Below are 27167 nucleotides of genomic sequence, written 5' to 3' on the forward strand. Positions count from 1 at the left end.
CCTTATCTTATAGAATATTTTTTGCCACCATTTTTGTGTGTTTCATTTTATTTTTTAATTTATTTTTATTTTTATTAAAAAAAAATTTTTTTTAACATTTATTTATTTTTGAGACTGAGAGAGAGCATGAATGGGGAGGGTCAGAGAAAGAGGGAGACACAGAATCTGAAACAGGCTCCAGGCTCTGAGCTGTCAGCACAGAGCCCGACGCGGGGCTCGAACTCACGGACCGCGAGATCATGATCTGAGCCGAAGTCGGACGCTTAACCGACTGAGCCACCCCGGCGCCCCTGTGTGTGTCATTTTAAAACTTTATTAGTTCCGTAAGATCTCCTTTCTGTTTTATTGGAGTTAAAACAACTGATGCTCAGGGAGAAAATTGACCAAACTCTAAAGGTTGAGTCGTAATTCAGTACTTTAACTTCAGGTTCATTCAGTGTAAAGCCTATATTCTTGCCAAACAAATGGTGCCATCTTTTCCTCCTCCTTAGTTTATGGAGAGTTTTAAGGGTCACAGAGTTAAACCAAGTACTAGGATTCGTTCTTTATTAGAGATTTAATTGTTGATGTAGTTCTTCCTCCTGGAAAATCTTGACTGCTTTGGGGAACTGAGAAGTAGTTTTTGGGGGTACAACATGTTTATGGGTATATTTTAATTTTCTAGCTTGAAATTAATAATACATATATATTTTTGTTTGGCTTGGAAAATGTATTTTTTTTAATGTTAATTTATTTTGAGAGAGAGAGAGACACACACAGCACGAACAAGGGAGGGGCAGAGAGAGGGAGAGAGCAAGATTCCCAGGCAGGCTCCCCACTGTCAGCATAGAACCTGATGTAGGGCTCTATCTCATGAATGGTGAGATCATGACCTGAGCCAAAATCAAGAGTCAGATGCTCAACCAAGCCACCCACGTGCCCTGGAAAATGTATTTTTAAAAATTACCGCAGCCATGGGAGGGGAGATGAGCTGAATGGATAAGGGGCATTAAGGAATCTACTCCTGAAATCATTGTTACACTATATGCTAACTAACTTGGATGTAAATTAAGGAAAAAAAAAGTAAAAAAAAAAAAAAAAAAATTACTGCAGCCAAGAACATGTTGTTCTCAGAGTCATACCTAGGTACAAGGGAATTAGAAGTGATTTCTATGTATGTGTTTCTAATTTCTTTGCTGTTTTATTTAACAGTTAGTTGCAGAAGAAGGTGGATTTGCAGTTGTTTGCAAGGATAGAAAATGGACCAAAATTGCCACCAAGATGGGATTTGCTCCTGGCAAAGCTGTGGGCTCCCATATCAGAGGGCATTATGAGCGAATCCTCAACCCCTACAACTTATTCCTGTCAGGAGACAGTTTGAGAGTGAGTCCGATCTTAACCTATTTTATTTCACTGCTTATTGGTATGTTATCTTTTACGGTGAATGAATAGGCCTTAATTCTTTGTGGAAGACATTGTTGAGAAGACTTTGCTTTGTGAATTTTTCCTCCAGTGTTTTTGCTGTTGTGTTTTGTGAGCAGCCATACTTAGAAGTTTGCTTTTGTAATGAACAAGGTTGTAGAGGAAATATCCTTTTGCTTCTGTCAGAAGCCAAAGTCTGTGTTTTATTTCACTAAGGCTGTGTCTTCCTTACGACAAGTACGTTATTATTGTGTTATGGCTCATGCTTTTGCACTCACGTACTATGGTAGTGCATATTACTAGTTGTCATGTGAAAATACGACCTGTGAAAGAAGTTGCCTATCTGTTGTCTTGCCAGCTGAGAGCTCCAAGGAGATTTTCAGATAGAATGCTGATAGGGGTAAAAGGTAGGGGATTTGATAATACTGAATTGCTAATGGATCCCTCTTCTAACAGTTCCTGTGTAGCCATGTTTGTTTTCTTATAAAGATGGTATTTGTCAAATTATTCAGATAAGAACTTTTGTTGTAATTAAAGTAAAACAGTATTATAAGAACTTACTTCAAGACTGTGGTAGAAAGAAGAGTGTCATTGTCGGTTGATACCCTTTGAGTTATTCTAAGGCAAGAGCAGTAAGCTCTATAATTTTAAGAATTGTTTCTGTGCTATAGAGAAGTAGAAAGATAATGACATACTTTCAGAGGGTAAACTACTAATCAAAATTGTGTCTTGATATTGTAGACATACCATCTGTAATGCTCAAATCCTTTAGATTTTTGTAACATTGCATTTTTGTTCCCTTTCTTCCTTCTTGATTCCAGGGGAGCTTTCTTTTTAGCCTGGAAGAACACGACCAGTCTGATATTCAGAAAGTTGTCATTGCTCTTAAATATACATGTGTGAATGTTTAATGAACTCAGGGATGAAATTTAGAACATTTTATGTGGAACCTTTATGCCTCTGTTTTATAGAGATTTGATTTACATACAGTTGGCTACAATAGATTTTTCTCTTTATTAACATTTCTGTTTGAGTATGGAATTCACAGTAAGAGAAAAGAGAGCGTTTACTTGCTTTATGGGTTGCAACATTTTAAAAACATCTCCTCGGGGCGCCTGGGTGGCGCAGTCGGTTGAGCGTCCGACTTCAGCCAGGTCACCATCTCGCGGTCCGGGAGTTCGAGCCCCGCGTCGGGCTCTGGGCTGATGGCTCCGAGCCTGGAGCCTGTTTCCGATTCTGTGTCTCCCTGTCTCTCTGCCCCTCCCCCGTTCATGCTCTGTCTCTCTCTGTCCCAAAAATAAACGTTGGAAAAAAAAAAAAAAACATCTCCTCATACTTGGAGAGGCAGTATAGTTTCATAATTGAAAAACACATAAGTTGGGGCGCCTGGGTGGCTCAGTCGGTTGAGCGGCCGACTTTGGCTCAGGTCATGATCTCACGGTCCGTGGGTTCGAGCCCCGCGTCAGGCTCTGTGCTGACAGCTCAGAGCCTGGAGCCTGTTTCAGATTCTGTGTCTTCCTCTTTCTGACCCCTCCCCGTTCATGCTCTGTCTCTCTCTGTCTCAAAAATAAACAAACGTTAGAAAAAAATAAAAAAAAAAGAAAAACACATAAGCATTTACTCAATCGTAGTCTGAGAGGAATAGATATTTAAAGCATTTACTCAATCGTAGTCTGAGAGGAATAGGTATTCAAAGATACCTTTTATAAACATTAATCTACGACACAGATAAATACTTATTGAGCGGCCTGCTGTGTACCAGGTATGTTCGAGGCCCTGATAGGTATTCATTGCAGAAGGCTTAAAAACAAAGGAAAATCTGTTGACAATAAAACCTCCTGATCCTCTCACCTGTTTTTCGTTTCAAGGATATTTTTATGCATATATACCCAAACTGGGATTGTATTCTTCATATACAGTATTATATTCTACCTTTTCTCTGTTTAGCATATCGTGAGCATTTGCCATGTCATTGAATATTTTTGAAGATCTAGTAGCATTCCATTTGTGTGTGTGTGTGTTTCTTTGTTGTTGTTTAGAGAGAGAGCACGAGCAGGGGAGAGGGGCTGAGAGCGAGAGAGAGAGAGAGAGAGAGAGAGAGAGAGAGAACGACAGAGAGAATATGCCAAGCAGGTTCCATGCTGAGCATGGAGCCTGACGCAAGGCTCGATCCCACAACCCTGGGATTATGACCTGAGCCAAAATCAAGAGTTGGACACTCAACTGGTTGAGCCACTTAGGCGTGTTGGTGTTTGTTTTTATATCCAGACCTTGATTTCCTCCTGTTGTTGAATGTTTAGGTTGGTTCCAGTATATGTATTTATTATACTATGATGGCCATTTTTTGTACCTAATTTTTGGCCCGTTTCTGATTTTTGGAAATAATTCTTGGAGGAAAGAATAATTGGAATACATATATATATATTTTAATATTTTTAATGTTTATTTATTTTTGAGAGAGAGAGAGACAAGAGTGCAAGGTGGGAGGCAGGGGCAGAGAGAGAGCGAGACACAGAATCTGAAACAGGCTCCAGACTCTGAGCTGTCAGCACAGAGCCTGATGCAGGGCTCAAACTCACAGATTGTGAAATCATGACCTGAGCCGAAGTCGTATACTTAACCGACTGAGCCACCCAGGTGCCCTGGAATACGTATATTTTTAAAAAGAGTCAAAAGCAATGAGATACCACCACACACCTATTAGAATGGTGAAAGACAGAACACTGACAGCACAAATGCTGGTGAGGATAACAGAAGTTTTCATTCATTGCTGCTGGAAGTGCAAAATGGCACGGCTACTTTGGAAGACAAGACACTTTGGCCGTTTCTTAGAAAACCAAACATACTCTCTTATCGTATGATCCAACAGTCATGTTCCCTGGTATTTACACAAAAGAGTTGCAAACTTATGTCCACACAAAACCTGCACATGGATGTTTTTAGCATCTTTATTATTCATAATTGCCAAGACTTGGATGCAGCCAACCTGTCCTTCAGGAGGTGAATGGATAAATGAACTGTGTTATATCCAGAGAATGGAGTTCTTTTGAGCATTAAAAAGAAATGAGATCTCAAGCCATGATAAGACAAGGAGAGGAACATCACTAAGTGAAAGAAACCAACGTGATAAGGCTGCATACATATACTTACATATAATGTAAGATTCCAAACCGTATTGGTATTCTGGAAAAGGCTAATCTACGGAAACACTAAAAAGATCAGTGGTTGCCTGAGGTTTGGGGGTGAGAGGGAGGGAAAAATATTCACAGTACAAAGGATTGTCAGGGCAATGAAAATACTATACATGTCATTATAGGTTTGTCTAAACCCATAGACTGTACAATACCACAAGTGAATCCTAATGTCACCTATGGACTATGGGTGATAATGATGTGTATGTTCATGAGTTGTAACAAATATACTACTACTCTGGTAGAGGATGGTGACAGCGGGGGAGGCTGTGCATGTGTGACGGTGGGGCACATACAGTTAATCTCTATCTTCACATCTTCATTGTGCTGTAAACCTAAAACTTCTCTAAAAAAAATAAAGTCTTAATATTAAGGAAAAAAAAAGATGCCTAGTGAAGGAATTGTTTCAAAAGGGTGAACTGAAGCCTAGAGTAAGTTTTGGGAAATTTGAGAAATGTTGAGCAGTGATGTCCTGGTATAGTGGGACATAAGCCTCACTATTGTATTCCTATGTTTTCTAGCTGTCTCAGCATATTGCTCTGTCTCTGTAGGATGGTGTCCTCATGCTGTGGTAACAGTTACCTCTAAATCCCAGTTTATCAAATAATAGTTAAAATTAGTCTGCATATATTCGCATTAGATACAAAGCAAACATATCAGGTGTGTGTTTGGAATTGTGGTTTGGAACAAAATAATAAAGCTTTTCACATATATTCTGAAAAGTTTCTGACCTTGATTTTACCTTAGATCTCTAAAGTTCTTACAGAATGAAGCAGACCATAGTTTATGGAACCGTTTTAGACTTAGTGTGGGAGATAGGGACCACATATATAATCTCTGAATTTCTAAAAACTGTTTTATTTATTTTGAGAGAAAGCACATGCACACAAAGGGGAAAGGGCGGGGGTGGGGGAGGGGAGAGAGAGCCTCCCAAGCAGGCTCCATGTTCAGTGGGGAGCCTGACATTGGGGCTGGATCCCACGACCACAAGGTCCCAACCTGAGCCAGTATCAAGAGTCAGATGCTTAACTGACCAAGCCACCCAGGTGCCCCTAGGAGTTCTGAATTTCTGACCATCCACTTAATAAAATTTTCTTGATTCAGTTCAGTTCATATCCGCATGATCATACATACTCGCTGGTTCAGTCATAAAAGCATGTTACTTTTGATCTTGGGGACATGAGTTCAAGTTCCATGTTGGGTGTAGAGATTACTTAAATAAATATATTTTTTAAAAAGTTAATATAAAAATATAAATGAGGCTAATTTATTTGTTTTTAATGTTTATTTTGAGAGTGAGTGGGGGAGGGGCAGAGAGAGAGGGAAGACAAAGGATCTGTAGCAGGCTTTGCACTGATAGCAGAGAGCCCAGTGTGGGGCTTCAACTCACAAACCTGAACCGAAGTTGGATACTTAATGGACTGAGCCACCCAGGTGCCCCTGAAAGAGTTTAATTTAGATGATAGGCAGGTTTTGTTCCCATCTGCATGTTTTTATTAAATATACTCTTGGGGCACCTGGTTGGCTCAGTTGGTTAAAGTGTCCCAAGTTCAGCTCAGGTCATGATCTTAGAGCTTGTAAGTTCGAGCCCCGCGTCGGGCTCTGTGCTGACAGCTCAGAGCCTGGAGCCTGCTTTGGATTCTGTGTCTCCATCTCTCTCTGCCCTTCCTCCCCCTGCCCCTCCCCCCACTTTATCTCTCTCAGAAATAAATAAACATTAAAAAAAAAATTTAAATATACTCTAAATGCTCAATTTGAGGACTTGTTACAGAATGGAGGGTGGTATTCCATACTAATTTAGTTAATATTTCCAGATGAAATCAATGTATGAATTTAATTAGAATGAACAGAATACTTCATATACTTAGGCGGTTGTACCAGTGGTAGATTTATTACTTGTTTAAGAGTATCAAGTAATCTGCATCAGTATTATTTTCTAGTGCATCGTATTTCGTAGATGTTAGACATAGGTTGTCTTAATTACTCTGTTTTGGTTGCTATTGTTTCCACCCCTCTTCTCTGGATTCTTTCTGTACCAGTTGTGAGACTATATGGTAGTAATGGTACCCATAGAGCAGGAGTTCTAGAAGATTATTATTTCACTGTATCTTATCCCAACGTAGATGATACATTATACCCTAAGTAGTTACAATTGGGAACCTGCTTTTATAAATGTTTCTTGTGATAATTATGGGCCCTATTGTGAAGAAGTGTTAGTTACTTGAAATTCATATTAGATTCAGTGGTAATATTTTGATGTTACTCTGTTTTGTTGTGCCTGCATTTAAATACCCTCTATCAGCAAGCTTAGAATCAAACTAAAAAAATAATCAAAGCAGGAGACTCTTGTCTGATCAGAACCAAAGTTATTGCCGTGGGCTACTTATTAACCTTTGCCTTGTGAGTTAGACCTTGTAGGAATATGTTGAAGTAAATGAAAGCACTAATCAGGGAGAACAGTTTAGTCAAATTACCTGTTTTCTCAATTCAGATGATATCTTTTGATCACAGAACATTGCTAGTTATGTTTGAAACTGCAGAATTTTAAAATTTAGAAAACCTATTGGATTCCATATTTTATTACTCTAAACACTGTAAAAAATCAAATATTCTCAATAAGGAAGGTCATTTTTGGAGCTTAAAAGGGACCTTTTTTTTTTATTAAAAAAATTTTTTTTTTGATGTTTATTTTTGAGAGAGAGCATGAGCAGGGGAAGGGCAGAGAGAGAGAGAGAGACAGAATCTGAAGCAGGCTCCAGGCTATGGGCTGTCAGCACAGAGCCTGATGTGGGGCTCAAACCCACGAACCATGAGATCATGACCTGAGCCCAAGTCAGACACTTAACTAACTGACTGAGCCACCCAGGCCGCCCCTATAAGGGGCCTTTCTAACGGTTTGAGCCTTTAATTAATTGACAGTTGCAATCAGGGGTAATTGCAAGTGGCTCATTGGGAGGGCCTTGAGCCTACTGTGGCCTGGTGTAACCTGATGGCATGAACAGTTAAGTGAATTGAAGGAACACCATTCACCTGCTAAAAAATTGTTTAAGCTTTTATATGTGTGTGTATATGATTGGTAACTGCAGACTTGTGTTTATTTGGATTTTAAAAGTTGGAGACCTTTTATGTTTCTGTGTAAAATAATCGTAAAATGTACCTTGCAAAAATACATTGAAATTCTTAAGATTAAAAACGGAGAGGAAATTCATTAATACAATTGTGTTTTATTTCTAGTGTCTGCAGAAGCCAAACCTGAGCACAGACACAAAGGACAAGGAGTACAAACCCCATGATATTCCCCAGAGGCAGTCTGTGCAGCCCTCAGAAACATGCCCCCCAGCCCGACGAGCAAAACGCATGAGAGCGGAGGTGAGAGCCTCATGCAGTTGATCAGAATTCTTGAGCCCTGGCACTAATGCCTGACTTATGCTGGGTTCCTGTCACGTGTGTACTGTTCGTAGTTATGAACCTTGTTCACCTCATAGAAAGATGCTGTGTGTATTCTAGCTTTTACACTTGGGGAAACTGTCAAAAGGGTAAAGAGAACTCTTTCTAGGTTTATGCTGCCTGGACAGACAGCTGCTTAATTAACTGAGGAAGGACAGGCATTCATTGTGATGGTATTTGGTTTGCCTGTTTTGAAATTAGACGGTGTTTATTGGGGATTGAGGTTAGGAGATAGAAAGCTGGGAACTATCGTTTTGTTTTGTTTTGATCAGAGAGGATAGAGGATATTGAAAGCTGCTCTCCTGAGTTCCTAAAAAGGAATAGCAGATATTTATGCTAAGACAGAAAATAATTAGGCAGCATGGGAGTGGGGCATTGAATATATAAGATGAAATGAAAGTAGAACATAAGGGAAGATCAGGAGGAGAGAACTGATGAGAAAGATAGTTTGCATCAAGGTTTTTCTGCTCTGAGAGGTTTCCCCTGGGAAAGAGAAGATTATTTTCCCAGTTACTTTGTTTCCATACACACATGTGAAGGGGTGTTCTTGCCTGGCTTGATGGACATGTAAGTGTTAGCAATCAGTGATTAATGTATTAGCAACATCTTAGAGCTGACTAAGCCTCATCGCATTGATTGGTGTCTTAAACAGTCTCTGGTTATTAATAATTATTGGTCAAGATTAAAAAAGAGCAGTTTTGTTTTCTGAGGAAAGGGATATAAATAAGGCAATTATTTTTAGCTTAGGTAAGTTAGAGATAAGGAAAAAATTTGGGGCTCTATTTTTCTGAATTAAGACTGCCTCAGAATAGGAAAATAATGGTTATTTGAAGTCTGTAAGCATGCTCTTAAAGTTCATTAGTCGAAAAATTCTTGTTTGAGCACACCTTGGTCTTCAAATGTGTAAGACATGCCCTACTGCTCTGGATACCTAGGTCTGCCTAGATGAGAGACACATAGGGTGATGATAGCACCCTGGGAAAAATTTTGTCTGCAGTGGACATCCTGAATACCTAGAAATGAACACAGGCAAAAATGATCAAGTGTAGTTCCACAAACCCTTGCTAAAGTTGTTTTGCTTCATTATTAAGTATTACCACTTTAAGAAACATTGGAAATTGAGACTGGCTTATTTACCCTCAATGATGGGGGTGGGGAATCTTTAGCAATTTAGTGATGTTAGAAGAGTAGTAGTTTGTAATAACAATTTAATAGAAGAATTAATAGCAAATTATTATGGAAGCTGAGTTTTCTGTAAATAATGGGCAGACTTTGGAAGAAGCTAGCAGACCCTTCTAGGCTAATGAAATTAGGATATTTATATAACTGTGAGCGGTTGGGTTTAGTGATGACTGAATAAAGCATGAGGTGGGTTGATGAGAACTGGGAAGCTTCTAGGAGGAAAATTAGAGCTGTTCCCAATTCTGGTAGTGACATTTTCTCTCATTTATTCCCTGATCTTTGACTTTTCCCTTTTTTTTTTTTTTTTTTTTTTTTGCCTACCTGAGTGGAGATACTCTTGTAATCCCAAAGATTTTGGTCCATTCCTTAAATAATAGTAATTTTAAGGGTGGATCTCTCCTTTGTGGTGAGAGAGAAGCATGTTTTGAAGGTATACTAATACAAACAATTTATAAGATTATAGTCACCTTGAGATTTCAGTTGGATTTTAGAAAATTCCTTTTTTTTTTTTTAAAGGAAATACTTATATATGTGACACTTTTTTTTAAAGGCCATGAATATTAAAATAGAACCAGAAGAGACAGCAGAAGCCAGAACTCATAACCTGAGACGACGAATGGGTTGTCCAACTCCAAAATGTGAAACTGGTAAGAAAGTTTATCCATGAGTAGGAAAAAAGTAAAAAGTAAAAAAGTACAAATATCATTCATTTGTTAATTAAGGAAACACTGTAGCAACTATTAAATACTAATCAGCGGGTTGGGCCTTGAAATAAAATCTTAAAGTAGGTTAATGTCCCTGTTCTTGTAGTTAGTGACCAGTAGAAGTAAACATATATATATATATATATATATATATATATATATATATATATATATGCATATTAGAAATACGATTCAGTTTCTCTACTGTCACTGAAGACGTTATTAAAATTGGTTGTTCTTAGTGATTGGTAAGTTATTGGAAAGGCAGCACAATGTAGTGGAAAGTAGATGATGGATTTTTAAAAATATAGGTCTGAATCTGAATCCTGGCTTAATCACTAACTAGTTGTATGACCTTCAGTATTTTTTGACTTCTTTTAATATCTGTTTTCTTGTCCTTGAAATGGATTTGTTGCAAAGGGCTAAATAATTCATGGAAAGCATTTAGCACAGCACCTACCAGAGGATAGTTCACTAATTGATAGCTACTGTTTTAGCCGAGATTCTCAGTCTTTGGAACCAGGAAGTTGGGGTAGTATGTATCATAGTTTATGAAGGGATAATCTATATTGTGGAAGAGAGGCCGTTGGTGAATTGTTAGTCTCTTATAGTTAAGATCACGAGGAACCTGCTTTCATCAATATATGTTATGTCTCAGTAACATGTCATTAAGAAGACCACATCTTCAGCTCCTGTCTTAAAAGCTCCCAAACTGAGCAACATCTGCAGAAGTACCCACATTTAAATGTTGTGAGAGTTTGCATTTTATCATGAAGTAACGAGTACTTAGCCCTTGAACATAGCAACACTGGGTGCTGTTGCTGCAGTGAAAAGGAGGAGCAAAATTGTGTTTGTGTCCTGTGAGTGCTTGGGGTAGGGAGAGAGCAAGGTGAGTAAAGCGTAGTACCAGAAGAGCTAACTCAGACTACCTCTTACAGAGAGAGAAATGAAAAGCATCGTCAAGCAAGAACCCATTGAGAAGAAAGAGTACATTGTAGAAAGCGAGAAGGAAAAACCCAAGAGCCGATCTAAAAAAACCACCAATGCTGTGAGTTGATATGTTTAAACGCTTTTACCCCCCAGTTATCCTTTTGTGCCTTACTTAGGACTGTTTAGAGTGTGACAATTAAAAGACCTTTTCATGTCAGTTTGTAGTGTCTTTCTAATTGAGAAAATACACAAATGCCTTATGAAGATAATAACACCTGGCAGCCTTGACGCCCATTTTTCTGTAGTACATTCAATTTAGAGACAAATAATGGTGAGCTAGAATATATGTGGAATGTTCATAAATTACTAGATCACCTCCAAATGAGCTGAAAGCTAGATCCAAAAATCGTGTTGATGTTTTCCAACTTTACAACAAGGAAGGAAAAGGAAGGAAGGAAAAGAAAAGGAGGGGGTGGAATAGGAATTGAGCACCAACAGGAATTGGAGGACTAAGTAGTCATTTTCTCAAACGGAAACTTAAAAGTGAGGCTTTAGGACATTACAGAGATCTCGTTGCTTTTCTTCTCTGCCCCCTTCCAAGAGGCCAGTGAGTAGCTTGAACAAGTGCTTTTTACCTTGGAATTTGAAATTATTCCAATTAAGTGTCCTATTGATGAGTACCATCTCTTCCCCCCTCCCCTCCCACCACTGGATAAAAAAAAACAAACAAACAAAAAAACCCCACAGAAAATGATCAGAACCCAGGTTTTTATTTGATACAAAAAAAGACTGAAAAAGTGAGACTCCCTTATTAGTTGAATTAGCTTTCCATATTTATTGGAAATGTATTAGTTTGCAAGGGTTGCCGTAACAAAGTATCACAGACTGAGTGGCTTAAACAACAGAATTTATTTTCTCACATTTCTGGAGGCTGGAAGTCTAAGACCAAGGCGTCTGTAGGGTGGATTTTTTCTGAGACCTCTCTACTTGGCTTGTAGATGGTCATCTTCTCCCTGTATCTTCACATGGTTTTCCTCTGTACACATCTGTGTCCATATCTCCTTTTCATCAGTACTAATCATTGGATTAGGGCCCACTCATTATGATCTCATTTTACCTTCATTAACCTCTTTAAAGACCCTGGTTCCAAATCCAGTCACGTTCTGAGGTACTGGGAGTTGGGACTTCAAGATATGAATTTGGCGGGGGGTGGGGGGGAACACAGTAGAGCCTGTAACAGGTAATAACTGTGTATTTGGGGAACTTCTTAACCATGAATCCTTATATAGAATATAAAGTAATTTATTGTGGTTAATTAACTTAAACGCTTTTCTTTCCTTTTGAACATGGAAAAATTGAATTTTTTATAAATTCTATTTTTGGTTAAGCTGACAATTTATTACCTGCTACTCTTCTAGATTATCATTCTCTAAACTACTAAAAGCTAGATATCTTTTTTTTTTTTTTAACATTTATTTATTTTTGAGACAGAGAGCATGAACAGGGAGGGTCAGAGAAAGAGGGAGACACAGAATCCGAAACAGGCTCCAGGCTCTGAGCTGTCAGCACAGAGCCCGACGCGGGGCTCGAACCCACGGACCGTGAGATCATGACCTGAGCCGAAGTCGGACGCTTAACCAACTGAGCCACCCAGGCGCCCCTAAAAGCTAGATATCTTAATAATGAACTTTAACTAAAATACACAACTGAAAAAGTTTAGAGATTATACTTTAGAGTTGGGAATGCATTAAGCATTGTGAAATATCTCTTATAAAAGGTGAAGCATTTTCATTTAAAATACTTCTTATGGGGCGCCTGGGTGGCTCAGTCAGTTAAGCATCCAACTCTTGATTTTGGCTCAGGTCATGGTCTCACGGTTTGTGGGATCAAGCTCTGCGTTGGGCTCTGTGTTGACAGCATGGAGCCTGCTTGGGATTCTCTCCCTTTCTCTCTCTCTGCCCCTCCCCGCTTGTGTATGCATGCACACACAACGCACACAGTCTCTCAAAATAAATAAATAAAATACCTCTTATAGAGGGTGAAGCATTTGCATTTGAAGGAGGATGGAGAGACTAGATTATGCCTGACCAATTATTCTTAGAATTTCACAAAATCTAATTGTAGCTCATGTCCCATTGTTTTGTACCTATTTTTATTGCTACAGGTGGATTTGTATGTCTGCCTCTTATGTGGCAGTGGCAATGATGAAGACCGGCTTCTTTTGTGTGATGGGTGTGATGACAGTTATCACACCTTTTGCTTGATCCCACCTCTCCATGATGTTCCCAAGGGAGACTGGAGGTGTCCTAAGTGTTTGGCCCAGGTAAGAATTAATGGCAGAGATGGCATTAGAGAATTTCCTTCAGAAAACTTTTTCTTTGCTTTTGGGTTTTAGATTTAGTAGTTGATAATAATGATGCTCAAAAAAAAAAAAAAAAAAAAAAAATTGGGCTGGACCTGAATAGGAAGGCGGTCTTGACAGTGAGTTCTATAGCCATGCAAGGAGCTAAGAGGCAGAAAAAAAATTTTTAACTACACCTAAAATGTTTTTTTTCTTTAAGAAAGCATTGCATGCTCTTTGCAAAACGTCTTAAAGACTGAATGACGTAAAAAAAAATAGAAGTATGATTTTACAATCAGTAGGTCACGGTTATTTTGAAGTGTATTCATTCAGCTTTTTTTTCTATTTTAAACAAACACTACGTAACTAATCTGTTTTTTAAATATATATAAATGAAATATAACTAATGTATAAATAAAAATATTTTTTCCCTTCTTTTTCATTTTGGCAGGAGTGTAGTAAGCCACAAGAGGCATTTGGCTTTGAACAAGCAGCCAGGGACTATACCCTCCGTACTTTTGGGGAAATGGCAGATGCGTTCAAATCTGATTATTTCAACATGCCAGTCCATGTATGTACATACATACTGCTTTGATACAGAATTTTAATAACTTTTGTAGAAAGATGTATCTGAAGACAAATTTGACTTGGTGGTTATTTTGATAGTCATTATGCACAGTGAACTTTTAATTTGTTTAGTAATATTAAAATTCCGTAATACTTTAAAATACATCCTGATTTTTCACTTGGTTTCTCTAAAGAGGGGCTTTTCCACACAAATTATACAGCATCAGTAACAGAATATTAGTAAAGGAGACCAACAGCAGTGCTTTTAGTTGAACAAATGTACTGTAAAGAAAACTTTACACGGGCGCCTGGGTGGCTCAGTTGGTTAAGCATCATACTCTTGGCTTTGGCTCAGGTCATGATCTCCCAGTTTGAGCCCTGCATTGGGCTCTGTGCTGTCAGCGCAGAGCCTGCTTGGGATTCTCTCTCTCTCTCTCTCTCTCTCTCTCCCTGTCCCATGCAGTCTCTCTCTCTTCCAAAATAAATACATAAACTTAAAAAAAAAAAAAAGTTGTCAATATTTAGTAGGACATATTTTAAAAAAAGAAGAGGAAAACCTTACAATGTACTGAATGACTCCTGTGTGCAGGTCAGCATGCTTGCGTATGTTGTTATGTTATCATAAGTATTATAAACTTTAGGGTGAGTTCATTTTAAATTTTCTTTTATGCTCTTAGAAGCATAAGCATGTTTCATTCAGCATTTAATGTTCCATCAAGTGAGTACACCAGAATTAAATGGTTTTCTACCGTAATTCTGGACACTTAGGTTGTATTTTTTCTCACTTACCAACAAAGTACTGTAGCAGACACTTCACACGTGTAGATTTCTTTAGCTGGATTATTTTCTTGGGATGCTTACTGAGGTCAGATGAATTTTCTCCCTACTCTAATGGCTGTATCATTTATGGGAACCCAGCAGTATATGAGTGAATTTGTTTTTCCCTAAAAACACTAACACTAGCTGTTAAGTTACTTAAAATGCTTGCCTATTTGATGGGCTTATAAATTCAAAATATGCTCTTTTGAATTTTCAGTTCTTTTGACACCTCATGTAGTGTATTTTCTGGTATGTTTGCTTCACCAGTTGGTGGTATGCATGTGACCTCTTCTATCTGTGCTTAGTTTTTCATTTTACTTAGGAGATGAGGATCTTGAGGGATCGCATTTAAGTTACCTGTCTCTAGACTCACGTGGGATTAACCACAGATCCTAGACACTCCGTCTGGTGGCTCTTTGTACTGCTGTAGAGTAATTGCTCTTTTGTTCACGTTTTGCACTCTTTTTCATCATGGCTCCCTGCACCACTGTCAGCCAGGCCTAGTGAAAGGAGTGTAAAGTGCACCCAGGTAACGTGTTTGGACACCTCTCACGGATAAAGCGTCGTTCACACACAGCTGTTACTACTGTGTAATAGTCCATCAAGTTATGTATTCTATTTCCCATACAAAAAAGCATCTCCAGTTTTTGAATGTCAGAATTTTGCTTTCCTTGACTCCCTTTTAGAGTCGTAGCCAGGTTGGTGATAGAGGAACACGAATTCTTAATCAGTACTTACTCTTTAGTTAGACAGTTGCTTTCAGAAAATAATATATATGTCTGAACTGCCTGGGATCAATTGTGGAACGTTATGGATATAATTTTCCTTAGGGTGCTATCCTATGATTCCTGTCACTTAGCTAATCTCTTCAGATTGGTCATGGGTAGTTTGTGAGTGTCTGAGAAAAAATTCATTTTTTTCTCTTCCTCATGGTTTTGTTTCCAGATGGTTCCCACAGAACTGGTTGAGAAAGAATTTTGGCGACTGGTAAGCACTATTGAAGAGGATGTCACAGTAGAATATGGAGCCGATATTGCCTCAAAAGAATTTGGCAGTGGCTTCCCTGTCCGAGATGGGAAAATCAAACTTTCACCTGAAGAGGAGGTAGGCTGTAGCTGTGAGGCACTTGTATTTCAAGCAGAGACCTGCATTTAAAGCTGATAGTTCAGCATATCCTTATCTAAAGGACATAGTACAGCATTCATGGCCTTACTGCAAAGATATGTATGGTTGGAACTTGAATTATCAATTAAAATTCTTCTCGGTTGGCTTAAAGTAATATTTATGATTACTTTCAGCACATTTTTGATTACTAGATTTTTAATGATTTCAAGAAAAGTGGAAGGAGCCCACAGAACAATTCTAGTCCCAGCTGTTCTACTACGTTGTGATGATGTGGGGAGATGCTTAACCTCCCCTGTGCCTTCAGTCCATAACTTTGGTTTCTCCTTCTGAAGAAAATTTGAGGGATTGGGACCAGACCTATTTATCTTTTAACTTCAGTGTTTATAAGTCTAGTATTTTCCACAATAGCAAACTTTTAGGAAGATTTTTTTTTTTAAACCTTTTTGAAATCTAACATATACATAGATGAGTACATAACAGTGTGCACAGCTTGATGAGTTTTCACAAACTGAATACACCCATGTAACCAGCACTAGAACAAGAATAAGGACATTACCTGTTATTACCAGACCTTACCCCTGAAGTTCCCCTTTTGTCCTCCCTCTTTTCCTACCTTCCCTGTCTCAGGACAACCACTATCCTGACTTGGAGCACCATAGGTTAGCTGGCCTGTTTTTGAACTTGATATAAACAGACTGATATGATGTATTTCCTCTGTAGCCAGAACAAAGGGAGTGGGCAGATACAGAAGTGTATGCTATATGAGTCTGTTGATAGAAAGTTCAGAACTGAGCAGAAGTAATATATGGGCATCTAAGAAGTCAGCATAGTGGTCTCCCCTCCTTTCCTCTGATCCCAAACTTTTTGTTTTGAAGACTGTTTTCAGTCAGCTTTCTGAAACGTGCAGAATCTAAAACGTTAGCATGATGTAGCTAAACCTTTATACCTTGTTTGCTTCTTTCTTTTTAGGAATATCTTGATAGTGGCTGGAATTTGAACAATATGCCAGTGATGGAACAGTCTGTCCTTGCTCACATTACCGCTGATATATGTGGCATGAAACTTCCTTGGTTATATGTAGGAATGTGCTTTTCTTCATTCTGTTGGCATATTGAAGACCACTGGAGCTATTCGATTAACTACCTGCACTGGTAAGAAGTTCCAGATAACCTACAAATGGTATGCGAGCTGGGCTGGAAACTTTCCTTGTCGTCTGAGATGTGTCTTAACTCTTCAACTGTGTCTGAAGAGTAACGAGCTATTTTTTTCCCCCCTCAAGTTTTCACTACTGTTGGAACAGGCATCTTCACAAGTTAAGGCAGTGGTTCTTAAGGATTCCTAGGAAGTCGATAAATCCCCTGAAATTGTACACACACTATTTTTCAGGTACAACATGTTTCTGCAGAGAGGGTAGACAGATTTTAGTGAAAAATCTTTACTCATGGAAAGATTAAAAAGCACTGAGCCTTGCTCTTACTATGGAAAAATCCCATTCCATGCCAGTGGCAGCTCAGATACCCTTTGGAAGAGTAGTGAAGTCTAGGTGCTAGAGTCCAGGTCCTTGGAACTGCCAGCTTCTATTTCGTGCTGTTGAATTCTGGCGTCATTATACATAGTAGAATGGGCTTCGTCAGTGCGTGTGTGCGTGGTGGCCGGGTGCACATATTCAGACTTTTTTTTAAACTGTAAGCAAAGCCATTTCTTCTTTCACATCTGTTTTTTTACCCCCTCCATTTCCCTTGCTTTTCTAAGTACAGAAATATTTGAAGATCTGTAACTCACTTAAGTCCCCACACGAGGAATTTGAGAATGTACCACAAGAAAGAGGGAGTTGGCAAATATATGTGGAGCATCAGTTCTGCTTCCCTAGGCAATTGCTCCCAGCTGTAAAATGAAGATTATATTTACCATACCTCACAGGGATGTTACAGATTAATTGGTTGACAGTTTAAAGTGCTTTGAAGAATAAGAGCTCTTTAGAAATGCTAATTGCCTTATTAGTGTTTGATTTAACCTTGCGTGTCAGAACGGACAAAGGAAAAGGATGATGGAGAATTGCCATCCCTTGTCAATTGCTATAAGAAATTGTGGTAACCACATACCCTGTAGCTAACACGTTATCTTATATTCTTAGAAACTCTAGATATTTATACTTTCTAAAGGATCAGATAAAAATGGGAGGGAGGAGAGGGACCTGGGACAGAAAGTCTCATGTTCAAATTCTATACATTTGAAGGGGGGGAAATGCATTATATATGTTCAGATCACATTTCTAATGACACTCAGAACATTCCTATGTAGCATAATCTTAACAGAGCAGGGTCTGAAATATACGACTTGTGAACTGTTTTGTTTGTGTTGTTGCAGACTGATTTTTTTCTAATGAAATTTCACGTTTATGTATTTCTTCAGGTTGATTTATTTTTACAATCTGTTTCCAGGGGTGAGCCAAAAACCTGGTATGGAGTCCCAGGGTATGCTGCCGAGCAGCTAGAAAATGTAATGAAGAAACTAGCTCCAGAGCTCTTTGTGTCCCAGCCAGATCTTCTCCATCAGCTTGTGACCATCATGAACCCCAATACCCTGATGACTCATGAAGTGCCTGTATGTTCTGGGTCAATCCTCCTGCCACTCAGGCTTAATTTACCACTTCTCTTCCCTTACTCAGTTTTTTATGCATTGATTTGGTTATGTGTTCCATACCATAACTGCGTAGCAGAAACAGCTGTTTGGTGTAATTGGATACTATACTGCAATAAGCCAGTCAGACTAGATCCTTGGACACCATAAAAACTAATTTGTTGCAGCTAATAACTAGGTTGCCAAGCAGCCATATTTTGCAAATACTAAGTGTGATGCTTTTTTTTTTTCCAGTGTCTAATTCAAGCTTTCTAAACCATAATTTTTCTTTATAGCTTTAGTCTTTTAATGCAACAAAACAAAGACCTTAATGTTATTTGTATAAATTACTGTGAAAATGTCTAGGTTCTGTTCTAATAATTAGATCTAAGCTCTAGAGTCAGAATCCTTTATACTCTGTCCCTACCTTAAAAAAAATTATGGAATCTATTTGAACTTAATTTTGAATGATAAACTGAAATGATCTCCATGCTTGGTAGGTCTTAGTTGTATTATACCTCCACCCCAATTAAGCTTACTTAAAGAGAAAATTTATTTCAAGCTCTTGAGCTTAGATTTCAGGGTTCCTACTCTAGACTGAAAGGTGCTGTTGTTGGTGATACCACCTCTGAGGTTGGTGTACAAAGTGACACTTACTTGTATATGGTTTCCTGTTGGAGAATGCTCTGAAGATATTTAGGGAGGCCAGAGTGAAACCTGTGAAGTTGAGGGGTCTATCTCAGTTAGCTAGGTCGAATGTAGATGGTACGGTTACTGCACTAAAGTGCATTCCTGATGTTGCTGTGACCTAAATTTCATGCTTTGGGGGCCACAGGCTAGTAAGTGGGGACAGATGGAAAAGATTTTTCTTTGAGGGATCATAAATTATTCATGGAGACTAGCTTAGAAAATAATGACCAATAACTACCAAAATACCACCATCTCCTTGTGTTGGTATTTTTCACATTGATTTTTCCCCCTCATATTGACTGATCTTTCTGACTTGTTATAAGTAACTTGCCCTAAATGAGATGTCTGGCCATGATTCTCAGTGATTTAGTTGAGGAACCCACGGGGCTTGATTCTGGACCCGCAGAGATGGATGAGTGAGCCTGTGCATTTGAGACTCAGAATTTAAGGGTTAAAGACAGATACTCTTTACACAGATAATGGAACGGTGGTGTGCTTTAACAGTGCTGTCAACTATGAGGCTGATGCACTAACTCTAGGGAGAATTAGAAAGGACTTGTAATGATCATTTGAACTAAGACTTGGAGCTCTGATAAAGAATATTTTTGGCAGATTTGGGGGTAGAGGGGAGGAACTATTCCCTGTAGAAGGGATTGTGCCCATGTGGTGGGTAGTGGTCTTCAAACTTCCGCCTATATCTGAACCCCGAATGGCTGAACGTCACCCCCAGAGCTTCTGGTTCTGTTAGTCTGGGTGGTGCTCGAGAATTTGCATTTCCAAGTTCCCAGTTGGTGTTAATACTCTTAGTCCAGGAACTGCATTTTGGACAAGATGGAGAGAGAGATGTTGAAAAGATCCTTAATTTTATTATTTTATGGGAGTAAGTCCAGCCTGAGGATCTGTGTGCCTAGAGCACTATAGGTTTTTTTAATTAAGAACACATTTTTAAAAAATGTTTATTTTTGAGAGAGATACTGTGGGTGGGGGAGGGGCAGAGAGAAGAGGGGGACAGAAGCAGAAGCAGGCTCTGCACTGATAGCAGTGAGCCCACTGCGGGGCTTGAACTCATAAACCGTGAAATAGAGACTTGAGCTGAAATTGGAAACTCAACTGACTGAGCCACCCAGGCACCTCTGCTTCAGGCTCTGAGCTGTCAGCACAGAGCCCGATGTGGGGCTCAAACCCACAAGCCGTGAGATCATGACCTGAGCCGAAGTTGAATGTTTAACCATCTGAGCCACCCAGGTGCCCCTTCGTTGTCTTTTTGATACTAGCCATTCTAAGAGGTGTAAAATCTCTCATTGTAGTTTTGATTTGCATTTTCCTGATGATTAGTGATATTGGGCATCTTTTCACCTATCTGCTGGCCATCTCTATATCTTCTTTGGCAAAATGTCTACTCATGTCTACGTTTCAATTGGATTATTATTATTATTATTATTATATTTTTTGGTGTTGAGTTGTTGGATATTAATCCCTTAATGGATAGATAATTTGCAAATATCTTCTACCATTCAGTGGGTTGCCTTTTCATTTTTACTGATGGTTTCCTTTGCTGTGCAAAAACTCTTTAATTTGTCGTAGTCCCAGTAGTTTATTTTTGCTTATTTCCCTTGCCTCAGGAGAACCTATCCAGAAAAATGTTGCTAAGGCTGATGTCCAAGAGACTGCTGCCTTAATACACTTTTTTTTTTTTTTAAGTTTTTTATTTTGAGAGAGAGGGAGAAAATACGAGTCAGGGAGGGGTAGACAGAGAGGGAGAGAGAGAGAATCCCAAGCATGCTCTCCATTGTCAGCACAGAGCCTGACACGGAGCTTGAACCCACAAACTGGTGAGATCGTGACCTGAGCAGAAGTCAGATGCTTAACTGACTGAGCTACCCAGGCTCCCCAATGCAGGGTTTTGTTTTGTTTTTTTCTTCTTTGAGTGGGTGGTGAGAAAAGGGGAATTGTTGGGAGGTAAGTTTGAGGCCTAAATCAAGATCGCTGTATGGGATGACTGGTGGTAGGAGATCCTATTTTGGTATAATAAAATTAGAATATTCTTAACTGTAGCTATATTTAGAAAGATGTGTCCTGGGGCGCCTGGGTGGCGCAGTCGGTTAAGCGTCCGACTTCAGCCAGGTCACGATCTCGCGGTCCGTGAGTTCGAGCCCCGCGTCAGGCTCTGGGCTGATGGCTCAGAGCCTGGAGCCTGTTTCCGATTCTGTGTCTCCCTCTCTCTCTGCCCCTCCCCCGTTCATGCTCTGTCTCTCTCTGTCCCAAAAATAAATAAATGTTGGAAAAAAAAAAAAAAAGATGTGTCCTAATCCTGGATGTAACCAGATTCTTGTAGTAAAAGCCGTGTGTTCTATTCAGATATTAATAATCAGCCTACTAGTCTGGGGTGCTATTCCATCTTGTGACAGAAACGAGTATCTCTGTGATTCTTCTACCGTAGTTCTTTTTTTATGGTTCACTTTTAGTTAGCAGAAAGCTTCCCTTTCTGGAGACTTATCTGATAGTCTGTGCCCAGCTTGTCTTTCACAGATGTCACTAAAAATCTCCAATTTCTGTCTCTATAGGTTTACCGAACTAATCAGTGTGCTGGGGAGTTTGTGATTACGTTTCCAAGAGCCTACCACAGTGGTTTTAATCAAGGTTTTAATTTTGCTGAGGCTGTTAACTTCTGCACTGTTGATTGGGTATGTAATTATGACTTAGTGAGCCTTTTCACATGTATTGTTTTCCTACAGAAATGGTATATAATACTTTAAAAGCTTTCATGTGTATGGTTGCTTAAACCTGTTGCTGCTCAAATGGCTGGTTTACAAATTGTTTACCATCCATAGTGAGATAGAGTACTTGGCACCACATTGTAAAGCAAGCCTGTACTAACTAAGCGCACTACTGGGTTCAGCTGATAATGTTTTTCTTCTGTAAAAGTGAGACTTGATGAATAAATGAGTCTGTTGATTTACATTTTCGGTGAAATTCAGGATTTCATTGCAAACTGAACAAACGGTTCAGTCTTAAGACTATACAGCAGTAGCTTAAATTAGCTACAGGACAGCAATTTTCAATGATGTATTTGGTTTTGGTTGTAGATTTTTTTTTTTTTTAATATTTATTTATTTTTGAGAGAGAGACAGAGACAGAGCATGAGCAGGGGAGGGGCAGAGATAGAGAGGGAGACACAGAATCCGAAGCAGAATCCGAATCTGTCAGCCCAGAGCCTGACACAGGGCTCAAACCCATGAACTGCAAGATCATGACCTGAGCCGAAGTTGGATGCTTAACTGACTGAGCCACCCAGGCGCCCCTAGATTTTTTTTTTTTTTAATGTTTGTTTATTTGGAGAGAGAGAGTGCGAGCAGGTGAAAGGGAGAGAGAGAATCCCAAGCAGGCTCAGGCTCTGTGCTGTCAGCACAGAGCCTACGTGGGGCTTAATCCCATGAACCACAAGGTCATGACCTGAGCCAAACCCAGGTGCCTTGTAAAGTAGACTTTTTGTATTAGTAATAATTACTTTTCATTTACATAAAAAGATCTAGTTTAAGTGTGTGATGTTAAATCTAATGAATTATAACCTTGTTTCAGTGCTTTCCTGTGTAATAGTACTACCTGTATCTAAAATTATTTTCTGTTCTACTTTGGAGCATTATTATTCCCTGGAGTAGGTTAACCCACACTGGTTCAGCATAGTTGTTTCAGGAAATGTGTAAATTCACATGTCCAGTTAGAGTTTACATTATTATAGACAATAATACATTGTTAATACTTTTTTTTTTTTTTAAGTTTATTTATACCCAGCGTGGGGCTTGAACTCATGACAACTGAGATCAGGAGTTGCATGCTTTTCTGACTGAGCCAGCCAGTCACCCAAGTCCATTGTTTTTTTTTTAACTGCCTAATATGCCAGATCTTTTGAGACGCAAAGATTAAAAAAAAAAAGGCCCAAGGCTTCTTAGAGTCTGGTTTTAGGGTTGATATTTGTATTATGACCCAGAATATCATATTTAGTAATTTGATAATGGTCAAAAGTCTTTGGAAATAGGAAGGAGAAAGGTGAATGAATGTCATGTATTCTCTGTCTTTTGACCCAGCTGCCATTAGGCCGACAGTGTGTGGAGCATTATCGTTTGCTTCACCGCTATTGTGTATTTTCCCACGATGAGATGATTTGCAAGATGGCTTCCAAGGCTGATGTACTAGATGTCGTAGTGGCTTCAACTGTTCAGAAAGACATGGCCATTATGATTGAGGATGAGAAAGCTTTAAGAGAAACTGTCCGTAAATTGGTAAGGTTCTGGAATCCTTCTAATTGCATATCTCAGGGCATTACTTAGTAAAATTCTTACACATATTAGTACCATTTTAAGAAGTCTTTTCTTAGTCTAATTTCCTTTAAGACCATTCTGATAGATGTGTATTAGTATCTCTTTGTGGTTTTAATTTCTATTTCTCTAATGGCTACTGATTTATTGAACATCTTATCATGTGTGTACTTATTTACTACTTGTATTTGTATTTCTTTGATAAGTGTCTGTTCAAATGTTTTGTCCCAGCCCCCTTTTTATTGGATTGTTGTGAGACTTCTGTGTATTCTGGATGCCAATCCTTTGTCAGATGGGTGCTCTACACATATTTTCTTCTAGTCAGTGGCTTGTCTTTTCATTCTTTTTTTTTTTTTTTTTAACGTTTATTTATTTTTGAGACAGAGAGAGACAGAGCGTGAACAGGGGAGGGGCAGAGAGAGAGGGAGACACAGAATCTGAAACAGGCTCCAGGCTCTGAGCTGTCAGCACAGAGCCTGACGCAGGGCTCGAACTCACAGACCGTGAGATCATGACCTGAGCCGAAGTCGGACGCTTAACCGACTGAGCCACCCAGGCGCCCCTTTTTTCATTCTTAAAGCAGTGTCTTTGTAAAAGCAGAAGTTTATTTTGATGAAGTTCAATTAAGCAGTTGTTTCTTTTTTGCATCTCTTTTATGTCCTTAAGAAATCGTATCTAACCCAAAGTCACGAAGACTTTCTCCTGTATAGTCAGTCACCTAGAATTTTTAGTGTTAGGTTTTACATATGAATCTTTAACTCATCTCAAGTAATTTTTATTTATGGCGTAAGGTGTGGTGTGGGTTGGGATGACTCTTTTCTTCATATGGGTGTCTCGTTGCTTTAGCACCAGGTCTTGAGAAGACTGTTCTTTTTCTGTGGAAATGCCCAGGCACCTTTGTGTTGAAATTCGACTCACCTATATGGGTCTATTTCTACATTCTGTTGTATTCTCTTAATTTATGCATTTATCTATTCCTGTTACCCTATGCTGTTGATTACTGTAACTTTGTAATAAATCTTGAAATGCGGTAGTGTGAGTCGTACAACTTTGTTCATTTTAAAAATTGGTTTGGCTATCTTAGTTCCTTTGCTTTACATATAAATTTGAGAATCAGCTTTTGATTTCTACCAAAAAACCTGTTAGGCTTTCATTGGAACTCCATTAAGTCCATGAATATAGTTGGGAGAATTGATATTTTAACAATGTTGACTCTTCCAGCTCATGGACATAGTATATCCACCATTTATTTAAGTCATCTTGATTTCATTCATTCAGTATTTTGTAGATTGCAGCATACAGATCTTATACATAGTTTCTTGGGTTTATAATTATATACTTTATGTTTTTTGGTACTGTTATAAATGATACTTTAAAACAATTTTTATTTCAAATGGTTTATGGCTTATATTTATAAATATAATTGACTTATGTATATTGACTACTTGTATACTGCAACCTTGCTAATAAACTCAATTGTTTATTAGCTTTTGTTAGACTGTTGGGGCCAGAGGTATCTGCAAATAAATAGTCACATTCATTTTTTTTTTTTTTTAATGTGCTGTTTTAGATAGAATCCTTGAATTTTGACTCCCTGAAGCCTGTACAGATCAACAACAGCTTACTCACCTTCCCCTGATATTTTACAGTTAGGGAAAACAATGCCCAGAGGGTTTAAGTGCCTTTACCAAGGTCTTATATCAATAATGGTAACTCATTTTTGAAACTTTGAGAACTTAAAATTTTTTTCTAGATGTGGAAATTTACAAACTAAAATTGGGCAAACTGTATGTGGGTCTTTCTCAAGGAAAATCTGTAAAGTTGGTCCTTAATCTCATTTTAAGTAAAAGTGCAACCATTTTTATTTCCAAGTCCTTTTTAATGATCAGTTCCAGTTTAAAACCAAAATTCATTCATTAGTGGTTTCCTTACTCTCCTCTGTCGTTGTTGGCCCTTGTAATCAGGAAGTAAAATGGTCAAAAGGTTAAAATACAGAGTAACAGTAAAACAAAGGAGCTTGGTGTCTCATAAATTGACTTAATCAGCTTCTGGCACTTTCATGGTTGGATTTGGATTCCCTTTTAGATAAGGAGAAAAGGTGGTAAACGCTTGATCTTTGAGTGACAAAAGTATATCCTAGAGGGCTCTCTAGGTGTCAGGTGGTACAAACTGCAGTTGCAATTTACTGGTTCAGTATCTTATTTTTCTTGATACTATTTCAATTAGGAAATACTTTATTATGACTGTAGTCTTTATTGTATGTTTTTCTAACATTTTGGATAAATAATAATCCCTTTAGATAACTTTTTCATGTGAGAGCTGATCTATACCACTAAGCATCTTCCCATCAATAATCCCTTATGACAGTCTTTTCCTCTTCCTTCCTTTTTATTTACTCTTGTTCTTTTTATTACTCTGAATTCCTGTATAATATTTCCTCTGAGGTAGAAAGTATATACATTTCTTTTGCTTTTACCGTCTATATCCAGATTATGGACAGAGCCAATTTGTAGTAGAATAAACAGCTAATGTCAGTAGTTCACGATCCTATTGATAACTGTTTTCATACATACTCTGATCACAATGACCAAACATAAGGGCCTACCTTGTCCAAAAAGAGTTTCTCTCTAAACAAATGAGGTAGTTTACCTTGCCCATAGTAGCTAGGTTGTTGTTACTTTGTATTCCAGACATTTTTAATCATGCACTCCTATTTTCGTAAGGCCCTCCCACCCACTTTTTTTTTTTTTTTTTTTTTTTAAACTCAGCTGTTATGTAGTTGTCTTGGGGGCCGGTGGACTATATTATCCTTTGGAGGTCTCTAAAGTACACTTTATTTTAGGGAGTAATTGATTCAGAAAGAATGGATTTTGAGCTGTTGCCAGATGATGAGCGTCAGTGTATAAAATGCAAAACGACATGCTTCATGTCTGCCATCTCGTGTTCTTGTAAACCTGGCCTGCTTGTTTGCCTGCATCATGTGAAAGAATTGTGTTCCTGTCCCCCTTATAAATATAAACTGAGGTGAGTAGGAAAAATGATCTTTTCTTTGGAAAACCCTAAATCCTTAATAAAAGCTCTGTGGCATTCCTGTTCCAGGGCTGAAGTACTGCGTGTAAAATATGTGATTTTCTCCAAGCCCAGACATCTCAAAACTATGTCTGCTCCTCTGTTTCTAGGTATAGATACACTCTGGATGATCTCTACCCCATGATGAATGCATTGAAGCTTCGAGCAGAATCTTACAACGAATGGGCCCTGAATGTGAATGAAGCTTTGGAGGCAAAGATTAACAAAAAGAAAAGTATGTGATATTCTTGGTGATTGGCAGATTGGGACTGATTGTAATGTAGCCAACATAGTTACCAATGAACAGGTTACTTGAAACGACCTGATGCTGGTTTACGGAGTGTTAGCAGAGAAAGTTATAAAGCCACTAGTGGATGAGGCAGATGCCCTTTACATCACAGGAAAATCTTGATACATGAATCGTACAAGATCGTATATTTAACAAAGATCATAGTATTCGGAAACAGAATAACTTTTACACTTCTTGTCTCAGTACAAAAATGTTTCACATTTTATATGGAACCTTAGAAAAACATTTTTTTAAAAAAACTAGATCTCAGGACACCTGGGTAGCTTAGTTAAGTGTCCAAGTGTTGATTTCAGCTCAGGTCATGATCTCATGGTTTGTGACTCACAAACAGGGCTCATGTTGGGCCGTGTGCCGACAGCAGAGAGTCTGCTTATGATTCTCTTTGCCCCTCCTCTGGTCACTCGTGTGCGCCTGCTCTCTCAAAATAAATAAATAAACATTAAAAAAAAATTAAAA

General features: G+C 38.6%; 1 protein-coding gene across 1 annotated transcript in view; it reads left to right on the top strand.

Moving 5' to 3' along the window:
• KDM5B (lysine demethylase 5B) overlaps positions 1-27167 on the top strand; it is a 79392-nt gene that overhangs the window by 28964 nt on the left and 23261 nt on the right. Inside the window, exons 4-16 of the mRNA XM_086693813.1 lie at positions 1192-1362; positions 7827-7961; positions 9772-9868; positions 10864-10973; positions 13020-13178; positions 13648-13767; positions 15528-15686; positions 16677-16858; positions 18149-18311; positions 21581-21700; positions 23102-23296; positions 26175-26356; positions 26512-26636. Of these exons, the coding sequence (XP_086549939.1) occupies positions 1192-1362; positions 7827-7961; positions 9772-9868; positions 10864-10973; positions 13020-13178; positions 13648-13767; positions 15528-15686; positions 16677-16858; positions 18149-18311; positions 21581-21700; positions 23102-23296; positions 26175-26356; positions 26512-26636 (1918 nt within the window). The remainder of the gene's footprint in view (positions 1-1191; positions 1363-7826; positions 7962-9771; positions 9869-10863; positions 10974-13019; positions 13179-13647; positions 13768-15527; positions 15687-16676; positions 16859-18148; positions 18312-21580; positions 21701-23101; positions 23297-26174; positions 26357-26511; positions 26637-27167) is intronic.

The sequence above is a fragment of the Puma concolor genome, chromosome E4, assembly GCF_028749965.1.
Source record: "Puma concolor isolate L17-30 chromosome E4, mPumCon1.1.hap2, whole genome shotgun sequence".
Lineage (NCBI taxonomy): Eukaryota > Metazoa > Chordata > Mammalia > Carnivora > Felidae > Puma > Puma concolor.